The 27,500-nt window shown below is 41.3% G+C and overlaps 3 protein-coding genes across 3 annotated transcripts in view; 2 read left to right on the forward strand and 1 right to left on the reverse strand.

Annotated features, from left to right (window-relative positions):
- txk (TXK tyrosine kinase) overlaps positions 1–284 on the forward strand; it is a 13,053-nt gene extending 12,769 nt beyond the window's left edge. Inside the window, exon 15 of the mRNA XM_034311620.2 lies at positions 1–284. This exon is cut by the window's left edge and continues 888 nt beyond it. The gene's annotated coding sequence lies outside the window, so the exon portion shown is untranslated.
- Positions 285–1,551: 1,267 nt separating this feature from the next.
- g3bp2b (G3BP stress granule assembly factor 2b) lies at positions 1,552–14,334 on the forward strand. Its single transcript, XM_034312118.2, has 13 exons — positions 1,552–1,769; positions 4,335–4,457; positions 7,198–7,279; positions 7,893–8,066; positions 9,129–9,216; positions 9,499–9,598; positions 10,322–10,553; positions 10,801–10,902; positions 11,021–11,114; positions 11,363–11,413; positions 11,690–11,818; positions 11,925–12,043; positions 12,128–14,334. Exons 2-13 carry the CDS (start codon positions 4,363–4,365, stop codon positions 12,368–12,370), a joined length of 1,509 nt encoding a protein of 502 aa, XP_034168009.1. The 5' UTR covers positions 1,552–1,769; positions 4,335–4,362; the 3' UTR covers positions 12,371–14,334.
- A 6,948-nt stretch (positions 14,335–21,282) lies between these two features.
- LOC113525311 (sodium/hydrogen exchanger 9B2) overlaps positions 21,283–27,500 on the reverse strand; it is a 9,260-nt gene continuing 3,042 nt past the window's right edge. The window contains exons 4-12 of the mRNA XM_053240513.1: positions 27,440–27,500; positions 27,049–27,176; positions 26,752–26,927; positions 25,732–25,838; positions 25,175–25,324; positions 24,754–24,862; positions 21,894–22,030; positions 21,613–21,808; positions 21,283–21,507 (exon numbers count right to left, since the gene is read on the reverse strand). The exon at positions 27,440–27,500 is cut by the window's right edge and continues 82 nt beyond it. Coding sequence (XP_053096488.1) covers positions 21,437–21,507; positions 21,613–21,808; positions 21,894–22,030; positions 24,754–24,862; positions 25,175–25,324; positions 25,732–25,838; positions 26,752–26,927; positions 27,049–27,176; positions 27,440–27,500 — 1,135 coding nt within the window. The 3' untranslated portion in view covers positions 21,283–21,436. The remainder of the gene's footprint in view (positions 21,508–21,612; positions 21,809–21,893; positions 22,031–24,753; positions 24,863–25,174; positions 25,325–25,731; positions 25,839–26,751; positions 26,928–27,048; positions 27,177–27,439) is intronic.

Genomic DNA, 27,500 nt, shown 5'->3' on the forward strand with positions numbered 1-27,500 from the left:
TCTGCTGGGAAACCTCGGGCCCTGGCCTTCATGTGGATGTTACTGTGACACGTACCACCTACATAAACATTCCTGCAGACCGAGTTACACCCCTTCATGGCAAATTCCCCAGATCTCAATCTGATCGAGCATCACACACACACACACACACACACACACACACACACACACACACTGCGCTGAAATGTCCAGTAATAACGACAGCATTGTATTTGTATAAATGTCAAAATGTTAGAAGATTTATCTGTATAAAAATATTTTTATAATAAACAGAATTAAAAACAACTCATCATGCATTCGGGCGTCACTAAGCACTTCCTGTTCTTTCAGTAAGCACTTCCTGTTCCTTTAACGTCATTAAATCTGAGTGACAGTTTCATTAGAAATCACTGAAATCACTTCTTCAATTCAATTCAATTTTATTTGTATTGAATTTTTAACAAATGACAAAGCAGCTTTACAGATATAAATAATTAAATAAATAAATCCACAATTCCTTTCGCATTTGTTCAAACTCCATCATCCGCAGAAATTCACACTCACATTGGCATATTATTATTATTATTATTATTATTATTATTATTATTAACATTAATGGCACTATTAGAATCTATTTGTAATAATTCACAAAAAATATACTTGTTATTTATTTATTTATATATATTACAAATCTGTAAAATGTTTAACTCTTATTATACTGATATTATGTAATATTTTCAAATTATTATTATTGGTCTTTTCTTTATAATTATAATTATATTATTTTTTAGTCACATATTTTGTAGAGCGAATTTTCCTGATTTTTTATTACGTCACACCATAAAAGAAACTGAAACTAAGGTTTTATTTATATATTTTTGGCATCTTTTTTACTCTAATTCGATTAAATATAATTGTATAATTTAAACGTAAAACTAAATTTAAATTCCTTGTTTGTTTACGCGGCGGTTGACGGAAAAAAATAAAAAAAACTCGTACCGTATTCCTTTCTTTACGTCTTTTCCGGTGTGCTGTTGTATTATGCAACACTGTAACATCCTGCATCCACCTGGTTTCCTGTCACGATCTGATTGGATGAGTCCGAAGTCCCAGCGCGGTTGAAAGACGGATATTTAGGTAGCTATTTAAGTGCCTGATTTTAGAAGTTTAAATTAATTTGCGCTAATCGTGAATTAAGTTATAGAATAAATATGGGTTAGGATTAGTTAAAGTAAAATATACTTATTATGTACTTCTGTATATGTATACACTGAAAATGTGATCTTTGCAATTGAAAAAAATTAAGGAATCGTGAATTTCTTTATATATTTCTCATTTCAACACCATTAAATAATGGTTATTCAAACTATTCCTAGACACGTGTACTAATTTGAAGTATGTCGTACTGCCCTGCGTATAATCTACTCATATGTAAGATTTTATGTTAGCTATTTTTCGCGAGTAAGAGTTATTTTAAATCAGGCGCAAACCACAGTCACCCATAAGAGTGGTCCTTAGGAGGGGGTGCAGGATGTGCGCGGAGGCGGGATAAGACGTCACACCGAAGTAAAGCGCTGGGGGTTCCTCGCGCGCGCCGCAGGGGGGAGAAGAGCCGGCCGAAGCGCTGTGTGTGTCAGTGTTTATATCAGAAACATTAAAAAACCGAATCAGTCTCCGGTAAAAACGAGTTCTGATCAAAAACAAAACACCCCTTACAGTTTATTTTGTGTTCTCGGAGCTTCTGTGACCACACAGCCGTCCGCGCGAGCGCCGTTTCTCGTTTTTTTTTGGTGAGTATTTAATCCTTTTTGAGTTAGCTTCCCGTTGGGCCGCGTTTCAAACCGCGTCCTGAGGATGTGTAAGTGCACTAGGCAGCGCGCGCGGGCGCCAGGATCCTCCCTCAGTGAGAAGGGCGCGTGCGTAGGGCGCAGGGAGGCGTTTGGGACACGGACCTTTTTTGTCTCCTCACATGCCTGTTTCGTCGTTTTTTTTTGTTCTTTATTTTCTTCACATCATGTCTTTAAACGACATGAACACTCTCCTAACTGTATTTCCATCAACATCCGTCATATTTATATCCCATGATGTCGATTTCGGACAAATAAACAACAATAAAAACGTTTGCAGTCTCATTTGAGGCTCGTTAGCATTAGCATTACACAGCTAGCATGATTTCCTTTTTTTCTTCTAAACCTTTACTTTGAACGCTGAGTTTTTATTCATAAAACTGTTTTTCGCATTTATATGCGTGGTATAATCAGTGTACATGTAAAACAAAAACAAAACCTAAAAAAAAAATATACATTACACACAGGAGAAGTGAATATAAACGTATGTAATTAGCTAATGCTAATGTGGCTAAGCGCTGATGGCGCACAGCAGATTTCGGTTAAAAAATATTTCCACTTCCGGTTTGTTCGGTTTTTATTTTTAAATGTATTGCTGTTTTATCGAGTTATGGTGATGTCGGTTAGCCTGTTAGCATAGCACAAGCTAACGCAGTGCAGGTTTAGTTTCCGCGGTCAGTTTCGGTTCGGATTAATCGATCACTATCGGCGGCGGATTAAATACCGATTAATCGATTAATTGAAGCGCGCGCGCGCCGCCGCCTGTTCACTAAGCTGTGAGAATGGAGGAGTGGAGAGAGTGCGCAGTTAGATTTACAAACCCCGGCCTGTCTGTCTGACTGTCTCTCTCTCTCTCTATCCTTCTGTCTGTCTCTCCATCCATCCGTCTCTCTCTATCTGTCTCTCTCTCCGTATCCGTCTGTTTCTCTCTCTATCCTTCTCTCTGTTTCTCCATATCTGTCTCTCTCTCTCTATCGGTCTGTCTCTCTCTAAATCCGTCTATCCTTCTCTCTCTCTCTCTCTATCCATCCTTCTGTCTCTCTCTCTCTATCCGTCTGTCTGTCTCTCTCTATCTGTCTGTCTCTATCTGTCTCTCTCTCTCTATCCGTCTGTCTCTCTCTCTCTCCGTCTGTCTCTCGGGGTCTGTCTCTCTCTTTCTCCGTCTCTCTCTATCTGTCTCTCTCTCTGTATTCGTCTGTTTCTCTCTCTGTTCCTCTCTCTGTTTCTCCATATCTGTGTCTCTCTCTCTATCTGTCTATCCTTCTCTCACTCTCTCTCTCTCTCTCTATCTATCCATCCTTCTGTCTCTCTCTCTATCCGTCTGTCTGTTTCTCTCTCTATCCGTTTGTCTGTCTCCCTGTCTCTCTCTCTATCAGTCTCTCTCTATCCGTCTCTCTCTCTCTCTCCGTCTCTCTCTCGGGGTCTGTCTCTCTCTCTCGGGGTCTGTCTCTCTCTTTCTCTCCGTCTGTCTCTCGGGGTCTCTCTCTCTCTCTCTCCGTCTCTCTCTCTCTCTCTCCGTCTCTCTCTCGGGGTCTGTCTCTCTCTCTCTCTCCGTCTGTCTCTCGGGGTCTGTCTCTCTCTCTCGGGGTCTGTCTCTCTCTTTCTCTCCGTCTGTCTCTCGGGGTCTGTCTCTCTCTCTCTCTCTCCGTCTCTCTCTCTCTCTCCGTCTGTCTCTCTCTCTCTCTCTCCGTCTCTCTCTCTCTCTCCGTCTGTCTCTCGGGGTCTGTCTCTCTCTCTCTCTCTCTCTCCGTCTCTCTCTCTCTCTCCGTCTGTCTCTCGGGGTCTGTCTCTCTCTCTCTCTCTCCGTCTCTCTCTCTCTCCGTCTCTCTCTCTCTCCGTCTGTCTCTCGGGGTCGTGTCGGTGCTGATTTGGACTAGGAGCAGTTTGATTCTTTTGGTTTTGAAGGTTTTGGTTTATAATGAAAAAAACCCTTGAAAACGTCTTCGTAAAACTCTCTCATTCAGTTCTCACAAAAACCTAAACAAACGTAAAGACGGCGTGTGAAGAGAAATCACAAACACCTGAGAGTGAGGAGGGAGCGGAGAGGGCGCGGCGAGGAGCGGGCGCGGCGAGGAGAGGGCGCGGCGAGGAGCGGGCGGCGAGGAGAGGGCGCGGCGAGGAGCGCGCGGCGAGGAGAGGGCGGAACTGGCGCTGAAGAAATTATTCAATAATTATACAACTTACTGGTTTAAAATAATTTGCATCCAGAATTTATTTTCTGTTTATTAATTTTGGGTCTTAATCTCCAGAACGCACACATCACACCTGAAACAGCGCGGCGCGCTCGAGTCACTTCCTGTAGCGAGTCGATTCAGAGTCAAATCGCTTTCTCACTGAGAGTTCACTCAGAACCGGGTCGCTCAGACGCTCTCGGACCCGAGTGTGAGCGAGTTCTGTCCCGGCCCGCGGCGGGTTCGACTCGTAAGGTGATGTAACGCTGTTACCTGTAGCGTCTTATGACTTCAGCGTGTGTGTGTGTGTGTGTGTGTGTGTGTGTGTGTGTTTCAGCATCCCACATCCAGGTGACCTGAAAGAGATGGTGATGGAGAAACCGAGCCCTTTGCTCGTAGGGCGCGAGTTCGTCAGGCAGTACTACACACTCCTGAACAAAGCGCCCGATTACCTGCACAGGTGAGACGAGGAGAAGCTACACGAGTTCATCCCGCGCAGCACATTCTGAATCCACTTCATCATCCGTCTGTTAGTGCGCGAGAGTCGAGAAGGAAGCGTGAACGCAATAATAATAATTAGCACTTTTATAAGAAATTGTGTGAAACCTAAACTATTCGTAGGAAAAGCAAAAATAAAAACATCAAACAAGACACGATTCCTGACAACACGCAGTATGAAAATAGCTACATGGTTTTTTTACGCGGTATAAAAATATCTACGTTTCTTTTACGCGGTATAAAAATGTCTACGCTTCTTTTACGCGGTATAAAAATATCTACGTTTCTTTTACGCGGTATAAAAATATCTACGTTTCTTTTACATGGTATAAAAATACCTGCGTTTCTTTTACGCGGTATAAAAATATCTACGTTTCTTTTACGCGGTATAAAAATATCTACGTTTCTTTTACATGGTATAAAAATATCTACGCTTCTTTTACGCGGTATAAAAATGTCTACGCTTCTTTTACATGGTATAAAAATATCTACGCTTCTTTTACGCGGTATAAAAATATCTACGTTTCTTTTACATGGTATAAAAATACCTGCGTTTCTTTTACGCGGTATAAAAATATCTGCGCTTCTTTTACGCGGTATAAAAATATCTGCGCTTCTTTTACGCGGTATAAAAATAGCTACGCTTCTTTTACGCGGTATAAAAAATAGCTACGCTTCTTTTACGCGGTATAAAAATAGCTAAGCTTCTTTTACGCGGTATAAAAATAGCTACGCTTCTTTTACGCGGTATAAAAATAGCTACGCTTTTACGCGGTATAAAAATAGCTACGCTTTTACGCGGTATAAAAATAGCTACGCTTCTTTTACGCGGTATAAAAATATCTACGCTTCTCTTAACTATATCTGCAGTTCTCTTTGCGGAACAGACGATCCTCACTGCTGCGTCTCCACAAACGGTCCTTCGTCAACGTTTTTTCTGTACCAAATAGTGACAGTCACATTATAAATTTTTTTTCTTGTTTACTTTTGTAAGAAAATACTGTCTACTGCCTGTAGACATCGGTCACGTGTTAATCATCGCCGATATCCGATTACATCGCGCAGCCTGAGTGTGTCCATCACGCACAGTTCATGATTAATAATAATAATAATAATAATAATAATAATAATAATAATAATTAAAAAAGCAGCAGCTACGTGTAACCAGAGCGACTGATTATTGGTCGAGGTGAATTATTATGGGATGTCAGTGGCACTGCAGGGAATTCCAGTGATGCTGATGGACAGGACGTGTGCAGATGATGTTTGCTGACAGAATTGCGGCGAAACTCTGCTTGGTTACCATGACAACGTCGATTAGGTCTGAAAAACCGTACCGTAATTCCTTTAAAGTTTAAAACCAGTCTGGTGCACAGTTAGTTCTAGGATGGCGTACGATATACGGACACGGCCTCGCTATCGCCCGTCGTGTTTACGTGTTTACATGCGAACGAATTTCACCAACATTTGAGCCGTTTGCGCTGCTTCTGTCCTCTCGGCTGCTCTGAGGCTGTCGGATTAACGTTCCAACTTCGATTTATTCGTCGAATTTAAGATAGAAATGCGCAATTGAACGCAAAAACTGTGTGCATTCGAATTATTATGTGTAGCAAGCACTAGCGCCGATTTTAATTAAAACATACTTTTGAAAAAATGACACACGAGATAAAAAAAACACTAACAACGTTTTGAAGAAGAAACATCTGGAAGGAGCAGATCTAGTGTTGGAGAGAATCCAGTGCGAGAGTGTGTGCGAGAGTGTGTGCGAGAGTGTGTGCGAGAGTGTGTGCGAGAGTGTGTGCGAGAGTGTGTGCGAGAGTGTGTGCGAGAGTGTGTGCGAGAGTGTGTGCGAGAGTGTGTGCCGGGGATCGAGACGCTGAAGCTGAGCAGAGAACGAACACCGGGAACCTGATGCGCTTTACTCTGTACTAGTTACTCTGTACTAGTTACTAGTTACTCTTTACTAGCTGGTTAATTAACTCACATATACGCATCCCACACGCGCACGTAAGATTAATCACACGCATAAACACGACGTAAACGTAATATTGCAGCTCGCTTCTGCGCTAAATGACGTAAATACACGAGTGACGCTGAACTTCAGAGAGATCAGATTTTCACGTTTTTGTTGATAGAAGTTTAAGTTTAATATATAAAATGTGTGAATATTTGATTTAATTCTGATGTTCCATGCCTTTTAGTCAGACTGAAATGAGCTAAAATTAATAAATATGGCCTGATGAACTACTGACTGAACAAAAACTAAAAACAATGTGAAAATGAGCACTGGAACTGGCCCGAGAGCCGAGGTTAAATCTTACGATGCATTTTAGTTTAAAAATAAATGCACTTTTTTTTTATTTATTGAAAGAGTGAGGTTTGTTCTTTGCAGTAAACAATGTAAGATGGCGCCGTTTGGTTTGTAGTTATTCGTTGCGCCCTCTTGTGGCCTGTTGGTTTAAGAATCCAATCTGAATATTCTTAAGAATTAAAAACCAGTGGGATAAAATGGTTTTAAAATGACAATAATATCGTTTATCGCAATTATTTCTGGAACAATATATCGTCCAACTAAAGTAGTTATTGTGACAGGCTTACAGTCGTGTTTGTTGGTGTGTGTTACAGTAACGCTAAAAATATCTATTATTTCCCCCTAGCTAGCTGACTGACTGTTGTTTTTCTCTGACCCTGTTTTCTCCCAGGTTCTACGGGAGGAACTCGTCGTACGTGCACGGCGGTTTGGACGGCAGCGGGAAACCCGAGGAGGCCGTGTACGGTCAGGCTGTGAGTACTACGCACAACAACAAAACTTTAACCGCAGTCGGTATCGCAAAACAATTTCACAAAAGCTGCAATGTGCAGGAGTGTGAAACTAAAACTGAAAGTGTGTGTGTGGGGGAGTGTTGCTGTGGTGTGGTCATGTGACTCTGCCGGAGTCCTGTTTTACATTTTACTCGCTGGGTTTTGAAATTCAAATATTTCTTTGAGCCAGAAGGAGTAGAAATGAAGAAACACCGGTTTTCTAACGATGATGTTTGTGTTCTGTGTGTGTGTGTGTGTGCGAGCGAGTGTGTGCGCGTGTGTGTATGCGTGCGTGCGCGCGCGCGTGTGTGTGTGCGAGCGAGTGTGTGCACGCAACACTGAGGGAATAAAAATATAAACTAAAGGAATACTGTTGAAAACTATGCAAATGAAACAAAAAAAAGATCAAAATAATAACCTTAAAGTGGTGCGCGCGTGTGCGTGCGTGTGTGCATGTGCGTGCGTTAGGCCAGAGACTTATATAAGGTGTGTTATTGTTTATTAGAATGTTTATACCTGAAGTTGTGTAGCAGATCTATACTAAACCCTGTGTGCGTGTGTGCGTGTGTGTGTGTGTGTGTGCGTGTGTGTGTAGGAGATCCATAAGAAGGTGATGTCCCTGCAGTTCAGCGAGTGTCACACTAAGATCCGACACGTGGACGCTCACGCCACTCTGGGGGACGGCGTGGTGGTGCAGGTGATGGGCGAGCTGTCCAACAGGGGACAACCCATGAGGAGGTTCATGCAGACCTTCGTCCTCGCACCTGAGGTACATGCGCACACACACACACACACACACACACACACACGTGCTGTTACAGTGCTGCTACAGACACACACACAGTGAAGGGGGCGGGGAGGAACAGTAAACATGGTAGCCATGTAGGTAACCATGGTGATGTTTCCTGTCCTGTACTGAGCAGTGTATACAAACCCTTGGTTACCGTGGCAACCACCATGGGAGTATGAGCATGTGTGTTAGAAGTCCTGAACAATAAATCTGATTTGGTCACAGATTCTGTGCTGCTGTGCAAATAAAGCTATAGTGTGACCTGTCTCTCTCTCTGTCTGTCTGTCTCTCTCTCTCCCTGTCTGTCTCTCTCTCTCCCTGTCTGTCTCTCTGTCTGTCTGTCTGTCTCTCTCTCTCCCTGTCTGTCTCTCTCTCTCCCTGTCTGTCTCTGTCTCTCTCTCTCCCTGTCTGTCTCTGTCTCTCTGTCTGTCTCTCCCTGTCTCTGTGTCTCTCTCTCTGTCTCTGTCTGTCTCTCTCTCCCTGTCTGTCTCTCTCTCTCTCCCTGTCTGTCTCTCTCTCTCTCCCTGTCTGTCTCTCTCTCTCTCCCTGTCTGTCTGTCTCTCTCTCTCTCCCTGTCTGTCTGTCTCTCTCTCTCTCTCTCTCCCTGTCTGTCTGTCTCTCTCTCTCTCCCTGTCTGTCTGTCTCTCTCTCTCCCTGTCTGTCTCTCTCTCTCCCTGTCTGTCTCTCTCTCTCCCTGTCTGTCTCTCTCTCTCTCCCTGTCTGTCTCTCTCTCTCTCCCTGTCTGTCTCTCTCTCTCTCCCTGTCTGTCTCTCTCTCTCCCTGTCTGTCTCTCTCTCTCTCCCTGTCTGTCTCTCTCTCTCCCTGTCTGTCTCTCTCTCTCTCCCTGTCTGTCTCTCTCTCTCTCCCTGTCTGTCTCTCTCTCTCCCTGTCTGTCTCTCTCTCTCCCTGTCTGTCTCTCTCTCTCTCTCTCCCTCTCTCCCTCTCCCTCTCTCTGTGTCTCTCTCTCTCTCTCTCTCCCTCTCTCTCTCTCTCTCTCTCTCTGTGTCTCTCTCTCTCTCTCCCTCTCTCTCTCTCTCTCAGGGTTCTGCAGTGAACAAGTTCTATGTTCACAATGATATTTTCCGCTATGAGGAGGAAGTTTTTGGAGACTCTGAGGCTGAGTTGGGAGGTAAACACACACACACACACACACACACTCACGCACACACACACACACACTCACTCACTCACTCTGTCATACACAGACACACACTCACTCTGTCATATACACACTCACACACACACACATGCACGTCCTGATGAATGTTGTTTTAACGAGTCGAGTCTGTTGTAGCAGCAAACACACACCTTGTGAAGAGATGTGCTTATGATGTGCTTATAACACAGTTCTGTGTGTGTGTGTGTGTGTCTGTCTGTCTGTGTGTGTGTGTGTGTGTGTGTGTGTGTGTAGAGTCTGAGGAAGAGGAGGCAGAGGAAGAGCAGGTGGAGACACACACTTCTCCTGAACCTGCACAGGACAGCACACCTTACTACGAGCCTCCACCAGTCAGGTACCTACACGTTCAAGTGCACACACGCGCACACACACACACACACACACTCACGCGCACACACGCACAGACACACTCACACACAGACACGCACACACACACGCACACTCGCACACACGCACAGACACACGCACGCACTCACACTCGCACACACGCACTTACTCACACACGCACTCACACACACACACACACACACTCACACGCACAGACACACTCACACACAGACACACACGCACACGCTCGCACACACACACACAGACACACACACTCACACACACACACGCACAGACACACTCACACACAGACACACACACACGCTCGCACGCACACACACACAGACACACACACTCACACACACACACGCACACACGCACAGACACACTCACACACGCACACGCACAGACACACTCACACACGCACACACTCACTCACACACGCACAGACACACTCACACACGCACAGACACGCACACACTCACTCACACACGCACAGACACGCACACACTCACTCACACACGCACAGACACGCACACACTCACTCACGCACGCACAGACACGCACTCACGCACGCACACACACTCACGCACACGCACGCACGCACACTCACACACACACTCACGCACACGCACACACACTCACACACACACACGCACTTTGGCTAAACACATGTTTTTTCACTGATGGTGATTTTCTGATCAATAGAGATGTTTCCATTGTTTCACAGTAATGGCGTGGAGGAGCAGCAGGAAGAGGCGGGGCCTGAGGCGGAACCAGAACCCCAGCCTGAGCCCGAGGCCAATCAGGAGGCAGAGGCGGACCTTAGCGCTGAGGGAGAGCTTCAGCCTGAGGAGGTGGAGCCTGATACAGAAGAGAAGCTTCCAGAAGAGGTGGAGGAGAAACCCCCGACTCCTGTATCAGCCCCGACTCCGCCCCCTCAGACCCCTGAACCGCCCAAGGTGAGTGTGTACAAAATCAACCAATGAGGAAAGAGTATTTAAATTCCGTTTTACATAAATGACATCCACATGCATTCACATCTCCAGACTGGTCATGTGATCTTAAATATCGTGACATCAGAAGTTATTAGTTAGATGAAATTTTAAGGATTGCTAATTAATTTCTCATTTGATCAATCTTCCTCATGCTACATGATATAATGGGAGGTTTCTGATTGGCTAACGATGCTGTCAATCATCTGTGCAGCCATTCTCTTGGGCCTCGGTGACCAGTAAGAATCTGCCACCCAGCGGCTCTCTGCCCACCTCTGGCATCCCGCCTCACGTAGTGAAGGCCTCCAGTGTACCGGTAAGACACACACACACACACACACACACACACACCCACCCACACCTGAGTGCAGTTATTTGCATATTTAATTACAGTGCTGTTATAAACAGGGTGTGTGTGTGTTTCTGTTTTCCAGCCCAGAGTGGAGGTAAAGCAGGATTCCCATGCTCCGTTGCCTAGAGACCAGCGACGTGAGAGACCTGGGTTCACGCCACGTGGCCCTAGACCGGGTATATAACACACACACACACACACACACACACACACACACACAGTGAAAACTCTGAGACCCTGTTTTAGTGTTGTGTAGTTTAGTTATGAGTAATGAGACAGAAATGTTTGTGTGTTAAACCTCGGTCTGTGTGCGTGTGTGTTGCGCGCGTGTGTGTTGTCCGTGCGTGTGTGTGTTGCGCGTGTGTGTGTTGCGCGTGTGTGTGTTGCGCGTGTGTGTGTTGCGCGTGTGTGTGCGATCATTCAGATGGTGCTTCAGCTGAGGCCCAAGGTGGGAAACCTTACTTCGGCTTTAAAGGTAATTCTGTGTATACGTGTTATGAGAAGCAATTACCGGGGGCCAAGCACTGTCATAGATTTTTTTGTATTAATTAATAGAATTTTTTTTTAAATGTATATAAGAATTGATTTTCATAGCAGTGCTACTTAAATGGTTGGTGCTCGGCCCCCAAATTAACAGATTAATGTGATACCAGTTAAGATAAAATGTTGGAGTCGTGAATTTAATCCGTGCGTGTGTGCGCGTGCGTGTGCGCGTGCGTGTGCGCGTGCGTGTGCGTGTGTGTGTGCGCAGGTCGTGGGGACTCGGAGGGGGGTGAGGGTGAAGGGCGCAGGACCGTGCGTCACCCCGACAGCCATCAGCTGTTTGTGGGAAATCTTCCCCACGACATCGACGAGGGAGAGCTCAAGGAATTCTTCATGAGTAAATAAACCAGTCAACTGAATAAAACACGTCCCAGCTAGTGGACTATATTTGTATTTTTGACTGTCCTGTTACTTTAACGTGTGTGTGTGTGTGTGTGTTTCAGCGTTCGGGACGGTGGTGGAGATGCGCATCAACACGAAGGGTGTTGGAGGGAAACTGCCGAACTTCGGCTTTGTTGTGTTTGATGACTCTGACCCTGTGCAGAGGATCTTGGCAGCCAAGGTGTGTGCGCGCGCGTGTGTGTGTGTGTGAGAGAGAGATAAAATGGTGTGTATATATCTAACGGAGTGTGTTGTGTCTCCGTAGCCAATCATGTTCCGCGGTGAGGTTCGTCTGAACGTGGAGGAGAAGAAAACCCGCGCCGCCCGAGAGCGTGAGACCAGGGCCAGCGGAGACGGTCGCCGTGGAGACCGTGGTCCCAGGGGCATCATGGGTAACGGGATGGGGCGTGACCGAGACGGGCGTGGCCCACCCCAGTCCTCCTCCAGGCCCACGATTGGTTCGGGCCGAGGCAGCGGAGAGAGCCGATTCGCCGGGCCGCGTCGCTGAGTGGGCGGAGTCATCCTGAACTGCGCTCGCTCTCTCTCTCTCTCGTCACATCAATGGGCCGAAAATTTACAAAAATAATTTTTTTCCTTTACTTTCTTTGTTTTTTCCGTTTCCTTTTTGGAATGTGACCGGCTATCATCATCAACAACAACAACGACGACGACAACAACAACGACGATAAGAACCACCATTTGATGTGAAAGATAAAAAAAGCAGAACTTTCTCTCACACACACACTGAGTCGTTTCGAAAATTCATCGCTTTCTATTTTTGGGTTTTGTTTTTTTGGTTTTGTTTTTTTTCTATAATTTTTTTCTTTGCAAGAAAAAGGGGGCGTGGCTTATTTTCTGTAGAACAAAGAGATGGATGTGTGACAAAGGGGAACTGTTGAATCACACGTTTTATAAAGGACATGAACGTCAACGCTTCGGGGAAAAAACGGAAGAGAAAAAAAAAACGCTCACTGTACACTTATTTATTTTGTTAGTTAATAAACAAAACAGTGGTGGTGCCTTAAACTGTTCTCTCGCCCGTCTCTCTCTCTCTCTCTCTCTCTCTCTCTCTCTCTCTCTCTCTCTCTGTGTTTCATCCTGTGAAAGACAAAAGGACTAAACTCATCAGGACTCGGGCATGTGCCGATATTAAATTAAGCGATATTGCGATATTATTGTTTACTGGACCCTCGGCAGCATCTCCTTCGGGACTCGACTTCATCGTAAGTGAAAGGAATTATGGGATTGCCTCCAGTGGGACGGACTCAGGTGCTGCTGCTTTCACAGATCCAAAATACGGACCCTTAAGAAGACACTGTTCATGTTCTGCGTTCCTAAAAGACGGACTTTATTTCGGGAGCCAGCATTTATTTTTTATTTTAGTTTAGTTTTTTTTTTTTTTTTTTTTTTTTTTTCCCCTCTCCTCGTTAAATATCGTGACGTGATCGATGATCGGCACATGCCTGGTCACGTGGAACAGTTCGGCTGCAAATAAAACGTGCGCTGTTATTTCTTTTCTTTTTTTTTTTTTTTTCTTTTTTTTTTTTTTTCTTTTTTATTATTAAATTCAAAAGCTCCGTTTTGGATTACACTAATGCTAATATAGCTAACAGTTTATACTGGTTAATAGCTACCAGATTAGCATTATGCTCACCTCGAAAGACATCATTTGTACATAAAATTTCATGAAATCGCAGATTGTCTGTCTTTTTTTTTTTTTTAAATATAAACAAACCAAATGTTTCTAATGTTACAAGCCCTGTCTTCAAGATATATGCCCCGCCCCCAACCTGAGTCTGATGTACTGATAAAGAAAGTACGTCTTGGTGGAAAGAAAAAAAAAAAACTACCGTTTTACATTTTTATCTCTGTGACGTTGTTTTTGTCGATGTTTATAGATAAGTGTGTCGTGCAATGCGTCATGCTAAACTGGTAGCTATAAGAGCGCATTACTTGTTAGCTACATTAGCCTCGTAGCTCCGGTGTGAAACTTGGCTGATCGAATGTATGCTGTGTACGTTTCGTTTTGGGCTGAACCGTTCCTTTAGCTCGTTGCTAACAGCGTGTGTGATGGTAAGGCAGTGTTAGCGGTACTGATGATTTCAGATTAGTACTGTCTTTACGATAGCGTACGTGTTGTTTCTGATTTTTGTTTTTAGTTTGAGCGCGGCTTGCTGAAGCAGAGCTTGTTTTCCTCCCTGCAGTATTCCACACTGACTTTATTTCCTCGTCACAAACCACTTTGCACGGCCGGTTTATGCTTTTTTTTTTTTTTTGGTTTGTTTTGATACAGCGTTATATAAAGCTAGCACTTTTTTTTTCTCTTGCTTTTTGTTGATTTTCATTTTGTTTCCCCTCCTCCTCCTCCAGCCTGTATTTCCGCTCGAGGTCGGGTGTTGAACTCCCGTTGGCTTCAGCAGGTTCCGTCTGAATGTGTTTTCAACTTTCAATAAACTACTGATGATCTGCAAACACGTCTCCGTTTATTATTCGCCTTGTAGCCGAAAAGGATGTAGAGTCAGTTTTCAGAGGCCATATGCTAACGCTAGCATTACTGTAAAGCATCCTGGATAAATAGAGAGACAAAGTTTTTAAACATCCCATAAATAGAAGTACAGCAGTTTACCCAGCATTAAAAAAAACCATTAACATAATTTTTGTAGCTTGTCTGGTTTTGCTTAGTTATAATTTCCTGTTATATTATCATCACTACTTCTTGTTCTAGCTCTAGTATGAAGCCCAGAAATTTTTACTTGAGCTAGCTAACAATTTTGGAAATATGTATAGTATAATGTAGCTGGTGGTATAGTAGAATGTAGTATAGTAGAATGTAGTATAGTAGAATGTAGTATAGTATGATGTGGAATAGTATAATGTAGTATAGTATAATGTAGTATAGTATGATGTGGAATAGTATAATGTAGTATAGTATAATGTAGCTGGTGGTATAGTATAATGTAGTATAGTATGATGTAGCTGGTGGTATAGTATAATGTAGTATAGTATGATGTAGCTGGTGGTATAGTATAATGTAGTATAGTATAAGATAGTATAGTATAAGATAGTATAGTATAATGTAGTGTGGTGGTATAGTATAATGTAGTATAGTGTTACAGTATAAGATAGTATAGTAGAATGTAGTATAGTGTTACAGTATAAGATAGTATAGTAGAATGTAGTATAGTATAATGTAGTATAGTGTTACAGTATAAGATAGTATAGTAGAATGTAGTATAGTGTTACAGTATAAGATAGTATAGTAGAATGTAGTATAGTATAATGTAGTATAGTGTTACAGTATAAGATAGTATAGTAGAATGTAGTATAGTGTTACAGTATAAGATAGTATAGTAGAATGTAGTATAGTAGAATGTAGTATAGTGTTACAGTATAAGATAGTATAGTAGAATGTTGTGAAATATTGTGTAGTGTACTGTAGTAGTAATGTGGTGTAGTGATGTAGTATTATGTGGTGTAGTATAGTGATGTAGTGTGGTGATACAGTATAGGAAATATAGTATAAGGTAGTACAGTGGATTGTGGTGTAGTGATTCATGTAGTATTAGTAATGTAGTATAGTAAAATATAGTGGAGTGAAATGTAGTCTGGTGGTGTAGTATAGTAAGGCAGTATAGTAGAACGTAGCAGAGTAAAATACATTCCCGTCCGATAGTATAGTATAAGATAGTATAGTATAATGTGGTATAGTATAATGTAGTATAGTATAAGATAGTATAGTATAATGTAGCTGGTGGTATAGTATAATGTAGTATAGTATAAGATAGTATAGTATAATGTAGTATAGTATAAGATAGTATAGTATAATGTAGTATAGTATGATGTGGAATAGTATAATGTAGTATAGTATGATGTGGTATAGTATAATGTAGTATAGTATGATGTGGAATAGTATAATGTAGTATAGTATAATGTGGTATAGTATAATGTAGTATAGTATAAGATAGTATAGTATAATGTAGTATAGTATAAGATAGTATAGTATAATGTAGTATAGTATGATGTGGAATAGTATAATGTAGTATAGTATGATGTGGTATAGTATAATGTAGTATAGTATAATGTAGTATAGTATAAGATAGTATAGTATAATGTAGTATAGTATGATGTGGAATAGTATAATGTAGTATAGTATAAGATAGTATAGTATGATGTGGTATAGTATAAGATAGTATAGTATACGATAGTATAGTATGATGTGGAATAGTATAATGTGGTATAGTATAAGATAGTATAGTATAAGATAGTATAGTATAATGTGGAATAGTATAATGTAGTATAGTATAATATAGTATAGTATAAGATAGTATAGTATGATGTGGAATAGTATAATGTGGTATAGTATAAGATAGTATAGTATAAGATAGTATAGTATGATGTGGAATAGTATAATGTGGTATAGTATAATGTAGTATAGTATGATGTGGAATAGTATAATGTGGTATAGTATAAGATAGTATAGTATAATGTAGTATAGTATGATGTGGAATAGTATAATGTGGTATAGTATAAGATAGTATAGTATAATGTGGTATAGTATAAGATAGTATAGTATACGATAGTATAGTATGATGTGGAATAGTATAATGTGGTATAGTATAAGATAGTATAGTATAAGATAGTATAGTATAATGTGGAATAGTATAATGTAGTATAGTATAAGATAGTATAGTATAAGATAGTATAGTATGATGTGGAATAGTATAATGTGGTATAGTATAAGATAGTATAGTATAAGATAGTATAGTATGATGTGGAATAGTATAATGTGGTATAGTATAATGTAGTATAGTATGATGTGGAATAGTATAATGTGGTATAGTATAAGATAGTATAGTATAATGTAGCTGGTGGTATAGTATAATGTAGTATAGTATAATGTAGTATAGTATGATGTGGAATAGTATAATGTGGTATAGTATAAGATAGTATAGTATAAGATAGTATAGTATGATGTGGAATAGTATAATGTGGTATAGTATAAGATAGTATAGTATAAGATAGTATAGTATGATGTGGAATAGTATAATGTAGTATAGTATAAGATAGTATAGTATAAGATAGTATAGTATGATGTGGAATAGTATAATGTAGTATAGTATGATGTGGAATAGTATAATGTGGTATAGTATAAGATAGTATAGTATAATGTAGCTGGTGGTATAGTATAATGTAGTATAGTATAATGTAGTATAGTATGATGTGGAATAGTATAATGTGGTATAGTATAAGATAGTATAGTATAAGATAGTATAGTATGATGTGGAATAGTATAATGTGGTATAGTATAATGTAGTATAGTATGATGTGGAATAGTATAATGTAGTATAGTATAAGATAGTATAGTATAAGATAGTATAGTATGATGTGGAATAGTATAATGTGGTATAGTATAATGTAGTATAGTATGATGTGGAATAGTATAATGTGGTATAGTATAAGATAGTATAGTATAAGATAGTATAGTATGATGTGGAATAGTATAATGTGGTATAGTATAATGTAGTATAGTATGATGTGGAATAGTATAATGTAGTATAGTATAAGATAGTATAGTATAAGATAGTATAGTATGATGTGGAATAGTATAATGTGGTATAGTATAAGATAGTATAGTATAAGATAGTATAGTATGATGTGGAATAGTATAATGTAGTATAGTATAAGATAGTATAGTATGATGTGGAATAGTATAATGTAGTATAGTATAAGATAGTATAGTATAAGATAGTATAGTATGATGTGGAATAGTATAATGTAGTATAGTATAATGTAGTATAGTATGATGTGGAATAGTATAATGTGGTATAGTATAAGATAGTATAGTATGATGTGGAATAGTATAATGTAGTATAGTATAAGATAGTATAGTATAAGATAGTATAGTATGATGTGGAATAGTATAATGTGGTATAGTATAAGATAGTATAGTATAAGATAGTATAGTATGATGTGGAATAGTATAATGTGGTATAGTATAAGATAGTATAGTATAAGATAGTATAGTATGATGTGGAATAGTATAATGTAGTATAGTATAATGTAGTATAGTATGATGTGGAATAGTATAATGTGGTATAGTATAAGATAGTATAGTATGATGTGGAATAGTATAATGTAGTATAGTATAAGATAGTATAGTATAAGATAGTATAGTATGATGTGGAATAGTATAATGTAGTATAGTATAAGATAGTATAGTATAAGATAGTATAGTATGATGTGGAATAGTATAATGTGGTATAGTATAAGATAGTATAGTATAAGATAGTATAGTATGATGTGGAATAGTATAATGTGGTATAGTATAAGATAGTATAGTATAAGATAGTATAGTATGATGTGGAATAGTATAATGTGGTATAGTATAAGATAGTATAGTATAAGATAGTATAGTATGATGTGGAATAGTATAATGTAGTATAGTATAAGATAGTATAGTATAAGATAGTATAGTATGATGTGGAATAGTATAATGTAGTATAGTATAATGTAGTATAGTATGATGTGGAATAGTATAATGTGGTATAGTATAAGATAGTATAGTATAATGTAGCTGGTGGTATAGTATAATGTAGTATAGTATGATGTGGAATAGTATGATGTGGTATAGTATAATGTGGTATAGTATAAGATAGTATAGTATAAGATAGTATAGTATGATGTGGAATAGTATAATGTGGTATAGTATAATGTAGTATAGTATGATGTGGAATAGTATAATGTAGTATAGTATAAGATAGTATAGTATGATGTGGAATAGTATAATGTGGTATAGTATAAGATAGTATAGTATAAGATAGTATAGTATGATGTGGAATAGTATAATGTAGTATAGTATAAGATAGTATAGTATAATGTAGCTGGTGGTATAGTATAATGTAGTATAGTATAATGTAGTATAGTATGATGTGGAATAGTATAATGTAGTATAGTATGATGTAGCTGGTGGTATAGTATAATGTAGTATAGTATAATGTAGCTGGTGGTATAGTATAATGTAGTATAGTATAAGATAGTATAGTATAATGTAGTATAGTGTTACAGTATAAGATAGTATAGTAGAATGTAGTATAGTATAATGTAGTATAGTGTTACAGTATAAGATAGTATAGTAGAATGTAGTATAGTATAATGTAGTATAGTGTTACAGTATAAGATAGTATAGTAGAATGTAGTATAGTGTTACAGTATAAGATAGTATAGTAGAATGTTGTGAATTATTGTGTAGTGTACTGTAGTAGTAATGTGGTGTAGTGATACAGTATTATGTGGTGTAGTATAGTGATGTAGTGTGGTGATACAGTATAGGAAATATAGTATAAGGTAGTACAGTGGATTGTGGTGTAGTGATTCATGTAGTATTAGTAATGTAGTATAGTAAAATATAGTGGAGTGAAATGTAGTCTGGTGGTGTAGTATAGTAAGGCAGTATAGTAGAACGTAGCAGAGTAAAATACATTCCCGTCCGAAACTATTGGAACGGTAAGACCGATTCATTTGTTTGTGTTATACTCCAAAGACGTTTGGGTTTGAGATCAAAAGATGGATATGAGACGAGAGTTCAGGATTTCAGCTTTTACTTCCTGATATTTACTTTTAGATGTGTTACGTAGTGTATTGTGTATCGTATAGAACCTGAACCGAGCTGAAGTGTACACAGGTGAGCTATAAACCTGCTGCTGGCTCGACTGCAAACTTCTGTCTGTGGAGTGATGTTACAGATTTGACTCGTTTTAGGAAACTTTCACAGCCGGGGTTTAAAGAGCAACACTACAAGATAGTGAGAACTAGAGCATCACGATGGTGCAGCAGGTTGTGTCATCGTCTCACAGCGCCGCGTAACAAGTGTTACACAGCTACAGTATACTGTTTACACAATACAGAAATGTTAGATTGGTGTTTATAGGTGTATATATTGAGACGTCTTTGAGTAAAAGACAAAAATGTGTTGGTTTTTTGTGTTGTGGTGTCATTTTAAAACACAAAGGCGCTATGACACCAGCTACTCAGTGTGGAATTTGGTGGCTTTGTGGTAAAAGCTTTGCCTCTGGACTCAGAGGTTGTTGGTTCGAGTCCTGAGTGCCCTTGTGTGTAGGATGTTGGTTAGAGAAATGCAGAAAGTGGTGTGTGATGGTGGATGTAGAAATGCTGAGGGTTGTGTGGGACGTTGTGGGGAACAGATGGTTGGTGTAAATGCTGCTGCTGGGGAATCCCAGAAGAAGTGAGGGTGATGTATTTTTACAGCATTCCTTCTATTACGCAAAACTAAGTCGACATCATCTCTTCAAGCTCCATAACCCCTACCATCTCCTGCTCCGACCCCAGGGGGGGCAGCTGCCCGGATATTACCCCCCCCCACCAGGTCACGCCCTCGAGCCACACCTTCGACATCACTCACTGAGTCCTGAACCATCAACACTCATATCCTAGAGTCCTGGCTGGGGTTTGAACCAGCAACCTCTCAACCTAGAGGCAGTGCTCATCCACATGAGCCACAGGATCTCACACAGAGCAGCTCTTTTATAGACCTTTTCACCTTCATATACGTAACCCTGCGCTAGAGCGAAAATAACAATGCACAGATTCAAACCAGGGACCACAGACACCAGAGACTGTGACACAAACCACTGTACTATTACAGGATAGGCAGCGCTGCGGCTTATTGGACTTTTGTCTTAAGTGCCGATGAAGCATTTAGTGGAAGAGGAACTGGTCCAGATTCAGTGCTCATCACTTCCGTGTATGTTCTCTCAGTAACAGGAAGTGTAGCTCTGAGAGCACCGCTAACCAACACACACCAACACACACAAACACACACCAACACACTCTGCACCTGTGTGCTTTCTGAGAAGTGTTAAAAATGGTTTCACACATTCTGCATCTGGGAAATTTTTCAAATGAAACATAAGGGGGTGCACATATTTATAGCATAGTTATATATGTAGCACATATTTATATCTATTAGATCTGTTAGCTTATAGCTTATCTATTATATTTATCTACACTGTATTAAAGTGTTTATTTTAATTAGTGTAACGTGTAAAATGACTCTGTGATTCTTCAGCTTTTGGACGTAGAAATTAATCTTGTTATATTTTCCATCACTTTCTGTTCATGATAAACATTTACATTGTCATAAAGACAGAGATTATGTGTGTGTGTGTGTGTGTGTGTGTGTGTGGGCTTTAGTATTAGTGTGTGTCAGAGGATTCACACACACACACACACACATTCAAATGTTAAAATGTTAAAAATCAGTTAGACTCCATTAGACAACACTGTTTCGCATTTTCCTTTTTTGGTCATTAGTTCCTGTCCTCGTTAACTGTCAATACTGCAGAATTGATCATTAAAAATTGAAATATAACATAACATAACACACACACACACACACACACCTAACAGCTCAGCACGTCTTTATTTTTCTTATTAAATCCGCATAAATAAAATTACATTAGAATTATATTTTAATAAATAATGTTCATTTGATTTTAAAGCAAAGAGTAAAGCTGTGTGTGTGTGTGTGTGTGTGTGCGTGTGTGTGTGTGTGTGTTTATAGTTTGCTCTCCACAGCCTGAGGTGTCTGTGCGTGTATTTCTGGAGGTGAAACATCTTCGGCTTTTTCTGCTCAAAAAAGAAAGACACATTAGTTACTATTAATACAATAATATTGCGATAAAATTTTGTGTGTTTGTGAGTGTGTGTGTGTATGTGTTGTGTGTGTGTTACCTTGTGTGTTTGTCTCCTCTATCTCAGTGTATTTCTGCAGCAGTTTGGGGCCAGCTAATCCGATAGCGAGCGCGCCAATGGGAGCCGTAATCATGATGGCTAACACCGCCACCGTCAGCACGTCCATCCCATAACGCTCCAGCTGCTCGTCTCCTAGGTTACGTGCCATGTCCAGGGCTGTGGAACCTATGGCTGCCTAAAGGACACACACACACACACATACCATGAAACATACAGGACATCATATACAGCAACATGTAATGAAACACACACACACACACCTGCACTGTAGCTTTAGGTAACCATGCGAGAGAGATGAAGATTTTCTCCTTCAGGTTAAAACCAGCAAACAGAACAACAGTGAACGTCACACACACGCGAACAACAACACCGACACAGAGAGCAGCTATTCCTAAACCTGCACAGAGATGGAGAGAGAGAGAGAGAGAGAGAGAGAAACAATGTACACACTAACCCGCAGCGTGAGGGTGTAGTACGGTAGTATGGTACACACTAACCCGCAGCGTGAGGGTGTAGTACGGTAGTATAGTTCACACTAACCCGCAGCGTGAGGGTGTAGTACGGTAGTATAGTTCACACTAACCCGCAGCGTGAGGGTGTAGTACGGTAGTACGGTTCACACTAACCCGCAGCGTGAGGATGTAGTACGGTAGTATGGTTCACACTAACCCGCAGCGTGAGGATGTAGTACGGTAGTATGGTACACACTAACCCGCAGCGTGAGGATGTAGTACGGTAGTATAGTACACACTAACCCGCAGCGTGAGGATGTAGTACGGTAGTATAGTACACACTAACCCGCAGCGTGAGGATGTAGTACAGTAGTATAGTTCACACTAACCCGCAGCGTGAGGATGTAGTACGGTAGTATGGTTCACACTAACCCGCAGCGTGAGGATGTAGTACGGTAGTATGGTACACACTAACCCGCAGCGTGAGGGTGTAGTACGGTAGTACGGTTCACACTAACCCGCAGCGTGAGGATGTAGTACGGTAGTACGGTTCACACTAACCCGCAGCGTGAGGATGTAGTACGGTAGTATGGTACACACTAACCCGCAGCGTGAGGATGTAGTACAGTAGTATAGTTCACACTAACCCGCAGCGTGAGGATGTAGTACGGTAGTATGGTACACACTAACCCGCAGCGTGAGGATGTAGTACGGTAGTATGGTACACACTAACCCGCAGCGTGAGGGTGTAGTACGGTAGTATAGTTCACACTAACCCGCAGCGTGAGGATGTAGTACGGTAGTACGGTACACACTAACCCGCAGCGTGAGGATGTAGTACGGTAGTACGGTTCACACTAACCCGAAGCGTGAGGATGTAGTACGGTAGTACGGTACACACTAACCCGCAGCGTGAGGATGTAGTACGGTAGTACGGTTCACACTAACCCGCAGCGTGAGGATGTAGTACGGTAGTACGGTTCACACTAACCCGCAGCGTGAGGATGTAGTACAGTAGTATAGTACACACTAACCCGCAGCGTGAGGGTGTAGTACGGTAGTATGGTTCACACTAACCCGCAGCGTGAGGATGTAGTACGGTAGTATAGTACACACTAACCCGCAGCGTGAGGATGTAGTACGGTAGTATAGTACACACTAACCCGCAGCGTGAGGATGTAGTACGGTAGTATAGTTCACACTAACCCGCAGCGTGAGGATGTAGTACGGTAGTATGGTACACACTAACCCGCAGCGTGAGGATGTAGTACGGTAGTATAGTACACACTAACCCGCAGCGTGAGGGTGTAGTACGGTAGTATGGTACACACTAACCCGCAGCGTGAGGGTGTAGTATGGTAGTATAGTTCACACTAACCCGCAGCGTGAGGATGTAGTACGGTAGTATAGTACACACTAACCCACAGCGTGAGGATGTAGTACAGTAGTATAGTTCACACTAACCCGCAGCGTGAGGATGTAGTACAGTAGTATAGTTCACACTAACCCGCAGCGTGAGGATGTAGTACAGTAGTATAGTTCACACTAACCCACAGCGTGAGGATGTAGTACAGTAGTGTAGTACACACTAACCCACAGCGTGAGGATGTAGTACAGTAGTATAGTTCACACTAACCCGCAGCGTGAGGATGTAGTACAGTAGTATAGTTCACACTAACCCGCAGCGTGAGGATGTAGTACAGTAGTATAGTACACACTAACCCACAGCGTGAGGATGTAGTACGGTAGTATAGTACACACTAACCCGCAGCGTGAGGGTGTAGTATGGTAGTACGTTACACACTAACCCGCAGCGTGAGGATGTAGTACGGTAGTATAGTACACACTAACCCGCAGCGTGAGGGTGTAGTACGGTAGTACGGTACACACTAACCCGCAGCGTGAGGATGTAGTACAGTAGTATAGTACACACTAACCCGCAGCGTGAGGATGTAGTACGGTAGTATGGTACACACTAACCCGCAGCGTGAGGATGTAGTACGGTAGTATGGTACACACTAACCCGCAGCGTGAGGGTGTAGTACGGTAGTATAGTACACACTAACCCACAGCGTGAGGATGTAGTACAGTAGTATAGTTCACACTAACCCGCAGCGTGAGGATGTAGTACAGTAGTATAGTTCACACTAACCCGCAGCGTGAGGATGTAGTACAGTAGTATAGTTCACACTAACCCGCAGCGTGAGGATGTAGTACGGTAGTATAGTACACACTAACCCGCAGCGTGAGGGTGTAGTATGGTAGTATAGTTCACACTAACCCGCAGCGTGAGGATGTAGTACAGTAGTATAGTTCACACTAACCCGCAGCGTGAGGGTGTAGTATGGTAGTATAGTTCACACTAACCCGCAGCGTGAGGGTGTAGTACGGTAGTATGGTTCACACTAACCCGCAGCGTGAGGATGTAGTATGGTAGTATAGTTCACACTAACCCGCAGCGTGAGGGTGTAGTACGGTAGTATAGTACACACTAACCCACAGCGTGAGGATGTAGTACAGTAGTATAGTTCACACTAACCCGCAGCGTGAGGATGTAGTACAGTAGTATAGTTCACACTAACCCGCAGCGTGAGGATGTAGTACGGTAGTATAGTACACACTAACCCGCAGCGTGAGGGTGTAGTATGGTAGTACGTTACACACTAACCCACAGTGTTAGGGCTGAGTGCAGAAATAGTAATTTCAGCTCCAATCAGTCCAAAGAGAAGAGGCTGAAAAACGTCCCAAAACCTCCCAACAACAGCAGCTACTGGAGCCTGATAACACACACACACACACACACACCATTGTTATAATATGACCTTAGGAAGGTTCAGCTAGCTATATTTAACATCTTATTTTGTGTTGTTTTGTTGTTTGTTGTGCTAATCATATACCTTACCATTCATATAACTATACAATAATAATAATCATATAACTATAACTATAATAATGGTTATATTTAATACCTTATTTTATGGAATATAGTACTATTCTACTATAGTACCTCACATTTAGGGGACTTTGTAAAGGACCCTACAGTGATGCTGTGTGATATATATATATATATTTTACATTTTCAAGCTGACCTTTTTTTTGTCCCAGCTCATTCCAGCGATGAAGGAGAGGACAAGTGTGCTCAGCCCCCCGGCCCCGCCCAGCCCGGCCACGTGACTCACAAACACACAGAACACGGACAAACCCAACAACATGCAGGAGCGCCGCAACACCAGATCAACCTGCACACACACACACACACACACACAGAGTTAAAGAGATTATAGGCACATTAACATAGAAGACGCTTATAAATACCAACAGTGGTTTCATTACATCTAATGTTTCTCATGTTTCAGTGTCATACATGATCCTGTAATGAGCACTATAGACCACTAGAGTGCAACAAATCTCCATCTTTGTTACTGCTCTCAGCCAATCAGAGCACAGGATACTGAACCTCTATTAGTAAAGAGTGATAGAGTCTTTTATCAAACATTTTATCATTTCATTTGTATTATTAGTTTGAACGAAAAAAGTCATAAGTCAGAGTATTAAACTTGACTTTGTGTGTGTGTGTGGATGTGTGTGTGTGTGTGGATGTGTGTGTGTGTGTGTGTGTGTGGATGTGTGTGTGTGTGTGTGTTACCTGATCTTCACTAGGGAAGAAATGGATGAGAACACCCAAAATCCCTCCTGCTAAAATCCCAACCACCACCTCCAACAGTCCCTTTGCCAAACTGAGCCATGTGGAGCCTGCAATGTACACACACACACACACACACACACACACACACACACACACACACACAGAGTGCACTTTGCTGTTTGTAAGGGTCACATTTCAGACACACAACCCATGAAGTCAATTCACACAAATAACTCAAACATACAAACATTTATTTCAGCATTAAGAGTTGCTTCACAACAGTGACTCAGAGTTCCGAGTCATCTCACCCAAACAACTCACTCAAATCATAAATGACTCGGTGTTTACAGTCGACTCAAACATACAATTCAATTCTTACAAAGTCTGTGGAGTTGATTTACACAGAAAACTCAATGTTCTGCGTTGACTAACACAATCAGCTCAGTGTCCCAAAATCAACTCGGTGTTCACTTCCGTCTCAAACAAACGACTCGGTGCCTCAACAAACGACTCTGTTTGGCATCTGCTTACCGAAATCACCCGGTGTTCAGAGTTGACTTAGTGTTCAAACAGTCTGAAGACTCAATGTTCAAAATTGACTCACTGAAACAATGAATTGTTGTTACAGTCTGTGGTGTTGACTCATACAAACGACTCTGTGTTCAGACTTGACTCATTCAAACGACTCTGTATTCAGACTTGACTCATTCAAACGACTCTGTGTTCAGACTTGACTCATTCAAACGACTCTATTCAGACTTGACTCATACAAACGACTCTGTGTTCAGACTTGACTCATTCAAACGACTCTGTGTTCAGACTTGACTCATTCAAACGACTCTGTATTTAGACTTGACTCATTCAAACGACTCTGTGTTCAGACTTGACTCATTCAAACAAATCTTTTTTCAAATGACTCAGAATTTTGAATCCTACTCTAATACATTTGTACAGAGAAAAAAGTTTGAAGTAAGTGTGTGTGTGTGTGTGTGTGTGTGTGTGTGCGCATGTGTGTGTTACCCGTGCCGAACGCCATTCCGAGGCAGGTGGTGAATCCGGTAATTGCGAGGATGTCGTCAAAGCTTCCTGATGCCATGAGGAGTGACGGGATTCCCTTCTGAACCCCGAAACCATCAGCCTGCAGGAGCAGCATGGAGGGAACGACGACTGCAGGAGAGACGGCAGATAACACGAACCTACACACACACACACAGTGCACCTATGGCTTTAATCAGACAAATAATACACAAATATGACACAAATATGACACTTTTATGATCTATAGTGTATGTGTGTGTGTGTGTGTGTGTGTGCTACCCTAGAATAAAGCCCCAAATCCACGGCAGGCCCATGAGGAAGTGAGATACCACGGCAACAGTACAGGCTTCAACAGTGCAGGGAATCACAGCCACCCTCAAACACACCGCCTTCAGCTTTCTCAGAGCCTACACACACACACAGACACACGCACACACACACACATGCACACACGCACACACAAACACACACACAGTAGAACCAGTGCTCTTAGATCTAAAACTGAAACTAAAATATATAAAAGCGTAAAAATAAAAATCCACATTCGTAAACATAAATTTCAATTGAAAATGAAAAATAAAAATAATCAAACTGTAATTACAATAATACACACACAGCTTCCTCACACACACACACACACACACACACACGTCACATGTGATGTACATACAGCAGGGTCCAGGCCGAGTCCGGCTCGGGTGAGGATGATGGCGAGAGCGATGCTACGCAGT

This window comes from Pangasianodon hypophthalmus, chromosome 16, assembly GCF_027358585.1.
Source record: "Pangasianodon hypophthalmus isolate fPanHyp1 chromosome 16, fPanHyp1.pri, whole genome shotgun sequence".
NCBI classification, from domain to species: Eukaryota; Metazoa; Chordata; class Actinopteri; order Siluriformes; family Pangasiidae; genus Pangasianodon; species Pangasianodon hypophthalmus.